At 41.9% G+C, this 16,605-nt stretch overlaps 1 protein-coding gene across 1 annotated transcript in view; it reads right to left on the minus strand.

Moving 5' to 3' along the window:
- LOC139218368 (regulator of G-protein signaling 6-like) overlaps positions 1–16,605 on the minus strand; it is an 81,406-nt gene that overhangs the window by 4,197 nt on the left and 60,604 nt on the right. The window contains exons 2-13 of the mRNA XM_070849928.1: positions 15,352–15,448; positions 13,181–13,231; positions 12,412–12,518; positions 9,696–9,747; positions 8,704–8,768; positions 8,393–8,469; positions 7,218–7,299; positions 6,950–7,024; positions 6,382–6,483; positions 5,799–5,860; positions 3,360–3,470; positions 1,875–2,000 (exon numbers count right to left, since the gene is read on the minus strand). Of these exons, the coding sequence (XP_070706029.1) occupies positions 1,875–2,000; positions 3,360–3,470; positions 5,799–5,860; positions 6,382–6,483; positions 6,950–7,024; positions 7,218–7,299; positions 8,393–8,469; positions 8,704–8,768; positions 9,696–9,747; positions 12,412–12,518; positions 13,181–13,231; positions 15,352–15,448 (1,007 nt within the window). The remainder of the gene's footprint in view (positions 1–1,874; positions 2,001–3,359; positions 3,471–5,798; positions 5,861–6,381; positions 6,484–6,949; positions 7,025–7,217; positions 7,300–8,392; positions 8,470–8,703; positions 8,769–9,695; positions 9,748–12,411; positions 12,519–13,180; positions 13,232–15,351; positions 15,449–16,605) is intronic.

The following is a 16,605-nucleotide window of genomic DNA, read 5'->3' on the forward strand; positions in this document are numbered from 1 at the left end:
CTAAAACTTTTTAAGATTTCTGTAAGAGAAAGTAAGCGGATAAAGGTATCAAAAGATAACTGACATTTCAACTTAACATGGCTCACGGTGAGAGTGGGCAGAGTAAGAAAAATAAACTCTTCACAGACATGAAGCGAGAAACCTGTGGGGGGAAAAAAAGGACTTCCAATAGGCAGGTTTAACATTTAAGCCATTCATTTTTGGTAAGTCGCTGCAGCTTTTCCAGACTTTTCGACTGATAAATATCCATTATAGGTTAGGTGATATGAGGGGAAGCAGGCCAGGAACTGTGTTAAACACCAGAGGCAGCAGAGAGCCACAGGCCGACTGCCTCCAATATTAGTTTATATCTATATTGATCTGTGGACTGGCTCAGCAATATAGAGAGAAGCACCTCTGGGCTCGGCTTCTCTCCCTTGCTCTCACTCAGTGTCACTCTCTCCCTCAGTAGTGCTCTTCAGAAACCTCCCTCATAAAAAGCAAAAGCAATTAAAGGTCCGGAAAAGAGAGAGAGGGGTGAGGTGGGATAGCTGAGGGGTGAGTGGTGATAAGGGTGTCTGTGCTCTCTCTCTCTCTCTCTCTTATACTCTGTGTGTGTGTCTTATCTCCCTCAGTGGCTCAGAGGTATCAACAACCTGCGTGCTATCTCTCGCAGTTCATCCCCACACTCTATGATTCCTAACAGGTCCATCTCCCCTAACAGCTCCTTCTCTCTGTGAGCGAGATGAATCTCCAACAGCGAGAGAGACAAACACACCTACTGCTTTAAGAACGCCATGTGGCCCTGGAATCTGTATCGAAATTAGGGATGAGATGATCATCTGTGCTGTAAATCAATAAGCAACAACTTCATTAAATCACAAGACAAAGACACGCGTGCAGATGCACATCAGAACGCATACGGACTCCAAAAGCTGCGAGGTGCTTCCTCCACTGCTGACTTATGGGATATGGGTGATTGGCCATGATGTTGCCGTTTGCTAGCTGTGAGTGTGCGACTGTGTGTGAGTGTGTACATGTGCTGTTGTGTCAAATAGAGGAGCACCTAATCGATTGATTTTTCAGCTGTGAAATGAGGAGAAGATGGTGGTGATAGGATGAAACTCCGAGGCAATGTTGCAAGATTTAAGCAGTTTCTTGTATTTACAAATGAAGTGCCTTTACGCCGGCTATATGACACTAGCAGCAGCCAGGATATTAGAGAGACACCCAGGACAGAGTACCCCCCCCCAGCTGTTGGACCAGTGAAGTTTCATTCTGTCTGATCTTTTCACATAACTGAGGGTTTTCCACTGCTGCTGAGAATATTTCCACCCTGTAGATTTGTTCTCAGTGATAAAATCCTCCCAAAAAAAGCCAGTTACAAATGTACAGCATCTCGCTGAGCAAAACTCGGAAAGTAATTATACGTCCAAGAGCGAAGATAATCTGTTTAACAATGCAGCTCAACAGGATCCCTTTTCCTACTCATTTTTTGTGGACCTCTCTTTATGGCATTTAGCTCTTTTCTTTGTGTGATCGAGGCGCAGATCTCCAGTACTTCCCAAACAACTGGGAACTGGATAATCTTTCACGTGCTATTCGCTTCTTCCCTTGTTTACAGTGTGCAAGTGGGCTGAAATGGTAGGTTGGAACAATCGGATGCCAAAGAGAAATCTGTGTTTTCTGGCTATTTTCAGAAAGCTTTTGAATAACTATGATAGTCTCTCCACAATGGCAAAGTACCGTTTGTACATCTTGAAATTCACACGTGCAAATGGAAGAATCCCTTAGAATACACACCGCTGTCTCCCATTTATTCACCACAAACCCTGAATGTGAAACGGACGCAAAAAGTTTATAGAGCCGACTATTGATGCATCTTGTGTTCTTACCGCAAGTTTTCAGAGCTAAACTCTGACTCCAGGAACTTAAGGAAGAGCTCCTGTCCTGCCGGGTCCTTCAGGGCCTCCTCCAGAGAGAAACCCCACTTCTTCACCCGCTGCTGACTGGGCTCCTTACTGGGAGGGGATGGAGGAGGGGGAGAAAGAGAGAGAAGGGGGCAGTGTAAACTCTACCCGAAGCTTCTGCATGGAGGTTAAAAATCAAAAGAGATTAGAGACATTGTGACAAATGCTCAGTGTGGGGAGGTCTGGCGGATGAATACGGGAAGAAAAGACATTAAAACCCCAAATTCAATTGGTCTCATAAAAAGGCTGATGCTGATGTGATATTGGTGTCTGGAAAGCTGCTCATTATGACAACATTCATCTGAAATCCGATCACTCTAATCACCGCGGGGAATATTTTCTCTCCTATCCCGCAATTAATCAATTCAGCTGAATTATTAAGCTACATTAGGCACAATGATTATACGTCTGCTCTAATTAATTCCTGCATAATTCAGGCAGGCCAGGAGTGCAGAGCACAGTGCAACTTGTTGACAGCAGTGACCGCTCTTTTTGAGGGGTAAAACTTCAGTTCGCTAGCTTCATATCTGTAGATAACATTTCAATAGATGACCGGTTATTTGGCACTGTCCAATATTTGTCTGTAACACACAAGCAGAGGTGGATTATTTGTTTTGGAATGGCAGAGAATCTCCTTCACTACACTACTTCAGAAAATGGCTCAAAGTAATTAACTTTAAATATCCAGTGCTGGAGCCACTTTTGCTGTTAAATCACTTGGGTCTATGGCACCGATTCCGTTTTATTGCATCTTGAGGCTTTACACAACTTTTTTTTTTCCCACACATGCTGCAGCACTCCAAACACCTTTGATGTGTAAAATCAGTGAGGTTAAATGTTTTCAACTGAGAATATCTTCACCAGAAATTAAAGCTGACACAAACAGTCTGACAGTCCCACTTACGTTATGTGAAATGTTAGTCTTTCCACAACAATTAAACAGAATTCAGTGGCTGATAAATAATCCTTCCCCATAGACCCTCAGGCATCTCGTTGTGAGTGAAAGGGATTTTATTTTGCCTCGAGCACCTGGTCTCCTGCCAACAATGTTATGACTGATAGCGAAATGAGGTGCCACAGCACGTTTTGTGCCCGTATGGAAATTATGTCAGCGGAATTAACACGAGACGTCCTTTGGTCTGTAAGTAATTACACAAAGAATTAGACAAAACAAAAAGATACAGTTACTGAAAAACCAAACATCACCGTAGAAAACAAGATCTGGTGAAAACATCACAAAATGAAATAACCAGCCCACTGATGTCAACAATCAATTCAAAAACACAATGATTCTCATCCTGAACACTGTAAACACTGTTTTGCAGTTTCTTTGATCTTTGATATGAAACTTGCTAGCAAAGCTATTAAGTAAAGAGGAAATGTTCACTGGCTGTGGTTCTGGTTTTGTACCTGGCCTCCAGGTCCCACAGGGAGGGATCATCGCTGGTCCATGGGTTGGCCGGTTCTGGTGCAGTCACAAACGGGTCATACTCCATGTACTGCTCAGTGTAGCTGATCAGACTTGACACACGGAGATGCACACAAACAAACAACACGGAGGCGTTTGAGGTCAGTACACAGATAAAGTTTAAAAGTGGCACTTCAACCATTTGTTTGATGAGATCACCATTTCCTCTGTTTACCCGGTGACTGTGATTTGAAAGTCTCAAGAAGTAAAATGAGTCCATTCTGAAAAGACAAAATCACAGAGCAGGAACATCTGCTCTGATCAAAATCCCCAAAATTCAGATGCGAACCTCCTGCTTTTCTGTTTGATAGTCTGAGATAAACAAGAAGAGACGCAGTGAGGCAGAGAGTGCATCGACAGCAGCACGACTCGGAAAAATCTTTTGCTGCTCGCAATTCAAGACTGTAATTGAACAGAGTGTCGTTTCTTTCCTGCACTATAGAATCCTTCCATTACACCCAGTATCTCCCCTGCACATTTGAGCACTGACAGGCTTAGTAAAACTGATTATGCCCGTTCATAACGAACGCCTTCGAGTTGTTAAAAAGGAGGGCACAATATAAATCTGCTCAAAAATTCCTCTGAGACAGGAAACAATATAACTGTATTCAAACTGGACATTATACCTTCTAATTATGACCTCAACATAAAATCAACTGTTGACGCTTGAGTCGGACTTATTAGGTCTCAGGAAAATACATTTGGCAGAACTTTAGCGCAACTACTGAGGCGTTTGGACCTAAAGAGACACTTTGAATGAGGCCTAATAAGCACCGTCCAATTCTACAGTATCAGCAATAGGACTTAACTAATCAGTCAACCAAGAAACTACACTAAAACCAATACTCAGTTATAGAATTGGATGTCGGTGGATGGACCATGTGGATCAGAGCGTACATGTAATGATTGGCCAAAACAGAAGTCCTCTCAGTATGCAGAATACAGCAGCCATGCACAAGGCAACCAGAGAATCAGGACCAAGGACAGCGACAGCATGACCAGAATCTATTACAACATGTTCTCTCGTGTGTCCGTGTTCATGTGCAGCGCTCTGAATTTTACACAAATTAGTTACAGGACAGATAACCAGTGAGACTCACATGAAGTCAGGATTTTGCATTCAGAAGTGGTATAAACTGGACTTGTGCTCTATCAGGATTTTCATTTTTACATCCTTGATATGCATGAAGTCCAAGAGCTTCACTGTTGAGACTGCAGAGATCAATTCCGGCACTTGAGGTACACCAAGCATCAACAAAGTGCTGTACACCCATATGTTAGGAAAGGAGTTTCTATCTGCAGTGGCTCAGTCAACATATTTACCACGTGTTTTATTTTCAACAGTGCTTCAGCAACAGTTCAGTCTTACTGTAACAGCTCAATCTTTGTCAAATATAATCACTTGTGGGGTCAGTGAGCATGTAATACCACTGTAGATTAGGATGTTATCCGTCAAATGATTCCTAATGAACTGATTAAAAATACATTTATGATTCTAAATGTTTGCTATCGGCTAACGTGATTGATGCCGTTTCTTGCAGTGTTTGTATAAACGCCCCAAACGATCTGCTCTGTGGAGCATCAAACTCACTCTGAGCATGAAGTTGGGAGGTTAAAGGGTCGGGGAGGCAGAGCAGCGCAGCAGCCAGCGGTAATCACAGTTTTTTTTGCTTCTGCTGGGAGGTAATGTCTGTCCTGACTGACTGAGCAGAGGAGGAGACTGTCAGGATAGTAGGATGCTCCTTAAGACAAGGGGATCTCTAAGTGTAATTACTTTGTAAGATTTTTGCAGCTCCTAAACAGCATTTCTGATCCTTCTAACCTCGCTTCAGTGACCTGTTCCTGGACTCCATTTTAAAGTATTACGCTGAGTAAGATGGCCCTTTATTTTTCTCTATTCCGTGGGCTGCCACATCGATGGGAGTGACATGCATGCTGAGTGACATGTGCTGGCCTGCGCCTTGCCCTTGGACCCTTATTCCAAATTGCCAAACTGATGGGGGGTGCAGGGAGAAACCACAACTAATTTAACCTATAACCTAAACCCAAGCAACAACCAGACAAATGCTGTGGGATTTAAGCCCGTTTCATACCAACGCTGTTCTTCCAAATGACAAACTGAAACCCTCCTAGGTTCAGGTGGGGTGTGGAAGCCAAATTACCCCCCTGTGCCACTGCTCTAGCACTGTGCAGACGGAGTAAAGGGGAAGTCAGCAGAGCACAGGTCTGCCTGATTATAGATGGTCAGCCAGAGCACGGCAGCAGGCAGGCGGCTCCTTTATGAGAAAAGCTGGCGTCTCCTCCTCAACTGACATAATGTGCAGATTGAAAAGATACAGATAAGGCTTTTTTTTTTTGTGAAGCCAGGATGTTCGCTGTACCTTTCAGCTACTTTAGACATCTTCATGCGGTGACGATCTAGCTGGGTGTTCAGGAATAAGATCTGAAAGAGGAGATGGCAGGAGTCAGTGTTTTGTTTATAAATGCTGGTTTTACAGTAGAGCAGCAAACAATGTGGTGTGGTGTCTTAGATTTTCTAAAATATCAGTGATTGATTGCAGGAAACAACCTCTTTATTCCCATAGACCTAACTTACTAAGACCATATTCTGTTGACTGGCAGCGCTACAGTTATGTTAGTGCTGCTGTTTCTTATGATTAAGACCATTTTCACATAAGCTAGTTGCATCCGGTTGTTTTCAGTAGCGTCTTCCTCTCTGCTATTGTTGTTTTTAGTGAAAATCGATTCCCTGTTGTGCCGGAGAGCAATACAGGCGAGTTCCTGTGAAATTTGGCCTGGAGTACAATGCAGTGTAGAGGCTGTCAGTCTTCTCTGCAATGCTTCTTTGGCAGTGAAATCAAATGCTGGTTTAGCAGACAAGATGCACAAATATAAGGTTCTTTGTGCGAGTTGATCAGTTTGGCAAATTCTTCGACAATGCGCAACATTTGGATCCATTCTTACCTCTTTCTCCACATCCTCCTTGGTGCCTTTCCTGCAGTAGTGCAAAGGAGTATGTATGGGACTCTGAGACTGCGTTCCCTCCTCCGCCAAACCATACACCGACTGGGCCGTTTGAACACGATGAGAGGGGAGAAGTGGGAGAGGAAATAGAGAGACAGAATGTGCACTTATTATTTCCAGCAGTGTAGATAAGGCATGAAAACAGCTGCCAAGAAATGCCAGAGTGCATTTGTTCTAATGTTGTAGAATTAAAAAGGGACAGAATTTTCAGTCTTTCCAAAATGATCGCTCGTATGAAAGTAAATTTCAAGAAGTGCTGATACGATTAAGTTATTTGCCAACTCATCTCAACTGATTGCAAAAATAAACACTTCTAGTCAAATTCATGAATACTTTTAATAAGAGTCTGTCAACGTTTACAGGATTTTGCCGTGTGTGCATTTGTGTGCAGATTCCAGCGAGGGAAGGTTTTATAAAACTTCTTTCAAAGAAGAAGCTTTTCTCTTATTTTCTTGAAAGACCTTCAACTTCAATGGCTTTCAAAGCAGGTCACGCCCCTTTTCATTACCTTCTTAACTCTATGAGGGTTCTTCATGCGCCTACATTTCCTGATGTCCATCTCTGTCGTGTTAACACATCCAGGCTGGAGAGAAACGAGCAAAAAATATAAATGCATAGTATTACAGTCGGCAGTGAGTTTAAGTCGTCGTTTTCAGGTCTTTCTGCTTTATTGGACGGTAAACCCAGGAGAGCTGTGGAGAGATGGAGGAGAGACGGTACGCGGACGGAAGATGAGGTAGGCGGCTACAATCTCGCATGCACAGACGGAGGCTCACCACAGGTCTGTGGACGTCCCAGAAGGCTCTCTCCTGGCTGTCAAGGATCTTCCTCTCAGTTTTATCCTTTTTCCTGTCGATCCTGCGGATGAGATCAGTCAGTGAGAGACACACAGCACACATCTTTCCTGGCATCAGCATTAGATGTGGCGGGTGAATTGGGATGGAAGGATAATAAGGTTAGAGAGATAGTCTGGAGTCTACGGTGTACGTCCATCAGATATTTTAACAATATTGAAGCTCATGTGCTGAGAGGTCTGGCGTGGTTTCTGCTCCTGTCTGTGTTTCGCTGTGAGCAACCACTGCTGAGCTTGTCCTCAAAGGAGATGCTGTTAAACTGCCACAAATTGGGATAAGATAGCATTTACACATAAATCAATCAATCAATTCATAACAGCGTTATCTCAAGACGCTTTCCATAAAGAGCAGGTCTAGACCAAACTCTTTAATTAAGAGAGAGACCCAACCATTCAGGAATTCAAAATTAAGGATTCAAGAATCCCAACATGAGCAAGCATCAGATATTATATTAGGCAACAGTGGCAGGAAAAACTCCCCTTTAACGGGAAGAAACCTCGATAAAGGCATCAATAATAATATTAACAATACAGTAATATAATGTGCAGCAATTTAACACTTACAGGTGACACTGAGTAATTACTTGGGGAAAAAAATTAATGCAGGACTTTCACTTGTAACAGAGTATCTATTTAGTGGGGTAATGCTCCTTTAACCTTTATTTAAGCAAAGTACATGAAAACTCCCTGGACACTTTATTAGGTACACACCTCGGCACAATCGAGAGTGTGAAGACCATGCAGCCAATGTTTTGTGCCTGTCTTTAAAGATCTTGGGATCATGTTGGAAATTCTGTTGGATTCCGTATTTATCTCCAGTTTCTTATTTCCAGCATACTTTAAAAAAAAAAAAAAAAGAAGGTATTATCATGTCATCTGCCTCAGAAACATAAAGCTGTAGACCAACGGTGCCCTGATAACAGTGTTGTAAGAAATTCCATTACAGGAGGGTTAATGCCGTCTCTCAGCTCACTGCTCACGATACGGGAGGTCACACTGACATGATGCTGCGTTGTTTATTTTTTTACCTTAGGTGTGAATGACATCACTGCGTGTATTGTAGTTTCATGTGTTGCCGTGGTAACAGAGCACACTTACTTGACCTGGGCCTCAGCTTGCATGTAGATAAACTCCCACTTCCTGGCAAAGGCTCTCTGCAGCCTGGCTAGGTTCTCCTGTTAGAGAGAAGATGGAGGCACAGAGCTATGATCAAAACTCTCAAAGGAAAAAGTAATATCAAAACCAAATCAAATCAAATCCTTTGCATAAAAATATTTATAAAATCAAACAGACATTTCTGGGTTTTAAAATGCGACCCCTCTGAGATGTAAGTTGGATCTCATATTATCACAGACACACACAAGCTCGACGCACAGATCAAGACACTTGATGAACAGTCTAGTACTCACCGCCTCATAATCTGCCAGCTCCAGCCTGGTCTTGTTCTGCATGGTCCTCTTGCACAGGTAGATAGCTGAGCGATAGAGAGGATCGAACACTGGGATTTATCAGTTTACACATTCTGCTCCCTCCGTTCATCCGCTCATCCATGCACCTCTCATCCCCTATGTCCATGCCTCCCCTCTCCTCACCTCACCTCACCTCCAATGCTATCATCAGTTTCAGAGGCAGCGTGTCCACCTATCTGTTGCTTTAGGGTTATGAGGTGGACTGTGAAGAGGCACTGAGCTAAACTTCAGCCATGGTCGCCTCTGTGAGCTGATGAAAGGCAGGAAGTGGAACGGGGGTTGACTGATCCTGTCAACTGGTCCTCTCTACAGCGGAGGGTACAAGTAATGCTACAGTACAAGCTCAGAGGGAGGTGTGTTGTATTTATATTCAGGTGTGATCTGATATGTAGTGTGTTCACAATGCCAGGTTTTATTATTTTGTGCTTTTGAATCTATTTTTTGTGCCAATATTTGATACATGTCAAGATTATTTTCATGCCAAATATGTTCAGGTATTAAAGGTGTAACCCTTCATATTTTCATTAAATCAAACCCCATTTTTGATAGTATTTATTTATTTTTATCAATATCCATGTTTGTATTTACCTTCTGTGGTTATTTCACTAATTAGGTAGTTTTCATAAATAGTGGCGGAGTCCGCCACTCCCACATGGGATTTAAATTGTCTTCATGTTTCTTCTGACTTAATTTCTGCCAACATGTAAAAACTTTAGAATTGAAACAACAAATCCAGAGTGATGAAATAATGTCATCGTTAGCAGCTCTCTAACAAGATGAACCACTTAGATAAAGCATTATTGTCTTTTTGTGCCATGCAATGGTAAAAAAAATTTAAAAAATAGTGCCAGGATAATTAATTCAATCTCATTAAAACACAGAGGAGAAAATGCTGTAAGGAGGAATCCAATGTATCCCTTTAAGACTCTTACCGTAGTCTGTGTTCTCAGGCTCCCAGCAGTTTGACGGCCAGAAATATGGCGCCTGATGGGAAAACAAAGTCAAAAGGTGAGAGTCAAAAGATCAACCAGTGGTTAGTATTTCAAAGACTGAGAAACTGAGATCAACAAACCGTAGACTGCGCAGGCAAAGGTGCACTCTCAAAACTTTCTGACTAAAACTGGGGTGATGACAATGACCTTTATGAACCAGTTGTTTTGCCTCTGAGACACAGCAGCGCACATGATTGCCTTACACCTCTAGGTGAGCAATCAAAATATTATTTATTATCATCAGGATTGAACGGATTCAGAACAGCTGACTGCTCAAACTTTTCCACTGGTAAGAGGCTTCCTGGGGTGTAGCAGAGGCGTGGGAGTACTGCAGCAACACAATAAAACGAGAAGCGATGAAAGCTGCAAACTAAACAATGGGAGAGCAGAACAATAAAGCCAGCAGGCAAAGAACAGACGCTGATAGGATTGCTGTTTGACATAGCTCGCAGGGCTTTGAATCACAGTTTTAAAGCCATCTTTAGCGGTTTCAATGAGGGAGAGATTTTACATGGTGTTAATTGTTTGGATGTTCCTTCTCTGTGTTCCTCTTTGTCTTGCACTTAATTTGCCCGGAAAATGAAATGCTAATGAATGGTGATTATCTTTATGAAGCTTTTCTGCCGTGGCAAACAGCCCTCCTCCTGCTCCTGTCTTCTCTTCCACTTCACTTTGAAGGAGGAGAACCAAGGTCAGGGCGCAGTAATGTGCACTGTCGTCTCCTTTAATTAAACTGCTCCTCCAGCTCCGGTAGAGACTCAGCCCTCCAACAAGACTCAGTGAAAGGGAAGGAAGAAGATGCTACGCTGAGATCATTCTAATCTCCCCATGTGCCGTCTTGCCGTTTCCCACTGAGGAATGTGGAAACATTGTTTCCTATTTTTAATTAGGAAATTCCGGATAAAACAGCCTGGCATAATTAATCTGTGACTTTAATGCCACTGTCTTATCTGTGACCAGTGAAGGAGGAGTAAAATGTCAAACAGTTTTCTTTCCACTTCGTCCCATTGATGAGACTCTACTACACTATGTCTCCCTGTCAGGATTTTGGTAGCCGCCTACTCAGAGCGAACCAAGACCTGCTTTCCTCGCTCGCTTGATGAATAATTTAACAGATCACCATTCATTTTTAATAGGGTCACAGGATCCCAGCATAGTACTGAAGACGCTGGAGACAGCGGACAGGGCCTTTTGTCATCCAGATCAAGATTGCCATGTTGTAATTCCACAACTGGACAAGTAATCTTCAACAGCTGATTGGGGTCTTTATGAAAGTAAGCGCCCCCACAATCAGATTAACCTTGCTGGACTTTTCAGTACCTCTCAGGCTAATGCACGATGAAGAAGGGATTAGTTTAATCTTACATTTTTTACAGAGCAATTGGCATTTATCATTGAAGAAAACTATTGTAATCCTTTCATAATAAAGACCCATCATTAGAAAGTTTCGCTTTTTATGCACCGGCAGAGCAAAAATACACAACTCCAAAAGTCACATTTTAGTGGAGGCTCTGAAATTGTGGATTTATCAAGCTCTGCTAAAAAGACCTCTAAATTCAAATGTCATACTGTCTTTAGAAAGCTGAGGTGAGTAAACAGTGAACTACACAATGAATGCTGATGTCACTTTGCTGATATTCTCACAATGACAATTCTAACATGTTGATATTTAGCATTATATTTGCAATGTTCAATCATTTAATTTACTGTGTTAGCATGGTAAGATCGGCATTAAAGCATTTAAACTTAAAGCACAACTGAGCTGATGGGAACGCAATTTTGCAGGTGTAGTCCAAGGTTTTGGAGAATTTAAGATTTTAGCGTGATGATGCTGATGCTGGATGATAAATCAGATCATGAAAGTCATTAACACTTCCAAAACATTTTCATCCAAACCACAAGTTTCAACCTCATAATAGCAGAGGATCACCAAAGTTATTATGTGCTTCACCCCCTAAGGAACATGAATATGTGGTTAAAATCTTGTGTCAATCTAATAGTTGTTGCGATACTTCAGTCTGAACCACAACGGTGCACTGACTGACGTAAAGAAGAACCACTAACATGACAAAAAAAAGGGAAATATCCTTTTATATACGCATGTCGAAGTTTCTCAAAACTAGGTCCAGTTTTTCTTCCTGTCACAATAAGAACATTGTCTCATCTTTTTGTCTGTTGAATGTTGAATCTATACATTGAGAATCAGGAACACTTTTGCTCTTGTGTATTATTTGTTAAGTAAATCGTTTCCTCTTTTATGCGACAGACTAATGCAGCAGATGTCCGCCAAACTCAATCTGCTGTCACTAAATGCCGAACTAGATACTTCTCAGCTCTCTCAGCAATGACCTCATACGTGTATTGGTAATTACAGCAGTGTTTCAGAAATCACAGTGTTGGCTTTCTTGGAGACATTCGATATTCAACTCAGTATCAGGTGACAAAAGATGCATTCAACAAAGTGTCAATTACCCACATCAGAAGTGTCAGCGGACTGTTTGACCTACACTTGACTGTGACCCCACTTTTACACCAGACCCCAAACTTTAAGATGAACTAAAAAGCTCATTTTCACAGAACAGTCTTCAAATATCTAAACACAGGGTGAAACATGATCTACTGATACCAAATACATTCACTTGAGGCTTCTGCTCACCTGAAAGCGGTAGAAAGTGCTGTCGTCTTTGAGGGAGAGGACGTGGTCTGAGATAGGGAAGAAGTACCCCTGAGATGCAATGAGACCTCCGATGTGCATGGCCTCAGCTGTGAAAGGGACACAACATGAAGTACGTATTACTGAAGGTCCCTCAGCAGTCCACAAATGATCTGTGATGCAGTGTCTACTTGGATGGGATTGAGTTAAGGGTAAAAATCAAACTAGACACTCATTAAAGTCACATTTTAGAGCATTTAAAGTGGTATTTTAGAATGTAACACAATGAAGCAGCTGCCAAAACAAAACATTTTCTGAAAATTATTGTTAAATGAAGCTGGAGATTTGGAGAAATGCCACTAATGTACTGATTTGTGTCATTAAAGGTCACACATATACTTAGATAGTACGTGGCATCCTTTAAATTCAAATTGGATTTCAGCTATAGGATTCAGTTTGACTTGCTGTAAACGGATGACTCAGTGACTGACTCAGTGTCCAGGCTGTGGGCAACTGCAGGAACAACACTCCCCTCCCACCACCATGCCTCAGGTCAGGTCAACTAAACAAATCCACAGCAAGAAGTAGCCAGTATATTTTTGCCAGAAATCTTGTTTTCTTATTTTTCTGCTCACCGCGTGCCGTATTTGCACTGAATTTACCAGCGTTAACTTGGGAAAACTCAATTTTCTGTCGACAATGTTTGAGTTAAAGTAAATAAAGATAGCCATAGTCAGCACAACACAATCTGGCTTTTGTTTTTAAAACTTACCTGGATCCTCAATGGAAAGGTTCTTCATCAGCCACTGTACAATATCTGCACCTGCATTATGTCACAGAGAAAAAGACAAATACCTGTTACACAATCATACACTTACGATTTAACAAAAGAAATACAAGAAAGTGTGGAAAAACACAAAACTAAAAAGGGAATAACACAAGATGAGTAAAATGACATTAATAGTGAGAAGGTAGACAATAGATTTAAAACTGCATTCAAATGTATGTGTAAGAGAGGACAAGTTTGCTGGCTTTAAACAAATTCAGCTTGCAGATATAATGAAGAAATAATTTAAAAGTGAGGCTTCCAATGAATAAATAATTCTCTTTTGGGCTACTTCATCTAAAGCGGCTGAAGAAATAACCAAGAAAAGCCTCAAACTGCTGAAATGTAAAACTGTCTGACTCCACCGGCACTCAGGAGAACATTTATAGAACTGACATCATTTGTTGTGCTTTGCACAATAGGTGAGCATACTAAAAGGCTTATTTTAGGGGGTGGAGATATAGTACGATCTCATCTGTGCTTGTCCTCTGCTTGGAGGGGGGTGTTTAATCTGTCATCATTCACTAGTTTCCAGGCCCTCGGGCACTCAGCTGCAAACATTTGAGCTGCTGCTCTGAACATCCATCCACTGCTGTCGTAATCGTGTTTATTGATACGCTCTGCTTATGGCGTGTTGGGGTAACGCATAAGTGCAGAAGAATGCTAATAGCCTGTCTTTGTTTCCATCATTTGTTTGGGGTGTGTCGAAGTCTCCCACTGTGGCTCCAGCTTGTAAAAGTGATTTAGAATATCAACCGGAGCAATTACAGCCAGCAGGCAAGGTGGCCCACTTCAGTGCCTCCCCGTCAGATACAACTGGCTAATAATCCTTTTATTTTTCTATTTTAACGTGTTTATTTACGGATGTTGACCGAGTGTGTTTCCCTGGTGATTCACGTACAGTCCCAGCTCTGCTGAAGTCATCGGAGGTATATTGCCTTGCTTAAGGGCACCTTGGCAGTAGGAGGACAGCATTACTCATTCCGTTTCCACACTCACACTTTTCTTTCCCAAACACTTTATCATATGTTGTCCTCCCACTTTCCCTCCAGTTATTCTCCACTGATCCGTTGCTGAAAAAAACAGAGCAGCAGCCTCAACAGGGCCGCAATGAAACGAAAGCCACAACACACAGTGTGTTTTGGGCACAGCTGGAGTTCCAGTTTCTAGCTGCTCGACAGCCATTCATACTGATCACTACTGGACTTTTTGTGTCGTCTACAATGAAACCATGTAAATTGACACCAATCCTGTAGAGATTATTGTTTGAAAATCAATTACGTCTAAAGAGATTATGCAGTTACTCAGATCAATAGTTTCTGAATAGGTTCCTAACAGTGTCCTGGTTTGTCAGTTTGTCCCTTGGTAAAAATTATAGGGGAAAATATCAATTTCTTTAGAATAACAGCTCCCTTTAAACCCAAATAAATATGTATTCAGTATCCATTTATTACTGTAAATTCTCCATATATTGAATTTTTTCTTGTGTGCTCATTTTACAATTTTTGCGCAGTTTTGCTGTATTTTGTGCATCAGATAAATACTGTCTGTGGTTTCCTGACAATGAGAACCAAATTACATCGCTCTTTCTGGGAACCCCCTTACAAAATGATTCTGACCTGTGAAAATTAAGAATTACTGATTGCAAGTTACAACTGCAAGTTGATGGGAAGTGGATACCTAACTAAGTAAATGACATTGCCCAATGGCAGAAATAACATTTGGCTTGCGAACCAGAGAAACAGCAGCATTGGTCATTTGTTCGAACTGCAAAGCTGCTCTAACAATAAACCACCTCCACAGTTCATCATAACACTTTATAAGGTGCTACGATGTCGTTTAAGCCTAACAAAGCCTTAGCCATGGAGGTAGCAGGTCAGAAAACACTCATATGGGTCATTGTGAAATAAACAAATGGCACAGTTTGTAGTGTGGAGTGGAGTCTTGTTTTTTTAGATGTACAATGTACGATATACAATGTTATTTACATAATTTCAAGATTTAATGGGGGGAGCGAGAAGAGCACCTCCCTCTGTTCACCAGGCACTATTATGTTTGTGTTTTTACACTGCAGGGTTCGCAAGTCTTTGACATCTTTTTCTCTCTCTGCTTCCTACCTGTAACAACACTGGGGATTTTGGTCATGAAACTTTTAACAGTTCTGATGGGCACGCCCTCCGTCTCATCCTGGATGTGAGTGACGATGTCTTCAATCTGCAGAGGGAGTCAGGTAAAGACGACAGAGAGGGGGGCGGAGACACACAGGGAAAAGGAGATACGGTTAAAACGAGGTGAGTAAGATTAAAAAGCAAGTCATACTTTGAGGCCTGATTTAGTGTGCTTTATCTAGTATATCAATAAAGCATCACCTCATGAGTTTTAATCTGCCAGTTTCTACCAGACCATCACCTCAGTGTATGTAGACCGCACCTCATACACCGACCCTTTCTAACAGGCTGCCAGTGACACAGCTAGTGTGTGAACTTCTGCACAAAATTCTCTGGCTGCTGTCAGATACAAAGCTCTCAGAGGTTCTGGTGAACCGAAGCATTTGATTAATTTCACGGTGTTATGATAATGTTTATACATGCTATGAAATGGGCACTTGAACCTCCTAGAAAGCCACTTAATACAAATATAATTTCAGCTTTTCTACCTGTCCTCTAATCAAACTTCTTTTCTCCGTCACTAATTTCTCACTGGCCTTTAAGACTCACTCTAATGCCCCAGTGTTATGTTTTAAAAGTATCCAAATATCCAAATTTGAATTAGTACATGGTCGTAATATCCATAAAAGCCCCTGTATCAGCAAATAGTGGGAAGAAAATCTCAGTACTGACTCACATGAAATGATGACATAAAGCAGAAGAGGCAGTTCAGCAGCCTGTGGTCACAACTGAGCAGATGTTAAAAGAAACACATCGCCCACTTTGCGCTGTAGTAATCAGATTGAGTGTGATGTACCGTTAGTTTGATTGCAATGTTGACACCCCCTCTCTGTGCACAGCTGCTTTTTTTGTTTGCGTCAGAGAGTGGGAAGTGAGGAGTTGGTCGCTTTGGAGACCTCTAACGCAAAACTACCACACAACTCAGCAGTTATATAGAAATTCTGAATCAAATCCTGAACAGCGAGAGGAACAGGGAGAGGGGTCCACACGTGGTTCATTAAGTGTGATCACATTAAAGAAGTGCTAAAAAAAAACCCGCTTATAGCGCTTCCACCTTCCTGTGGTTCCAGCACCTACCATAGATTGCACTGCACATTTGTACATCTTTGAATAATGTTCAAGCTAGCTGTCAGTGCAGCCCAATTCCTGTAGGCACCCACGCTGGGTCAAAGCTCACATGACTACTTCCACAACAGACTCATA

This window comes from Pempheris klunzingeri, chromosome 18 (assembly GCF_042242105.1).
Source record: "Pempheris klunzingeri isolate RE-2024b chromosome 18, fPemKlu1.hap1, whole genome shotgun sequence".
NCBI lineage: Eukaryota > Metazoa > Chordata > Actinopteri > Acropomatiformes > Pempheridae > Pempheris > Pempheris klunzingeri.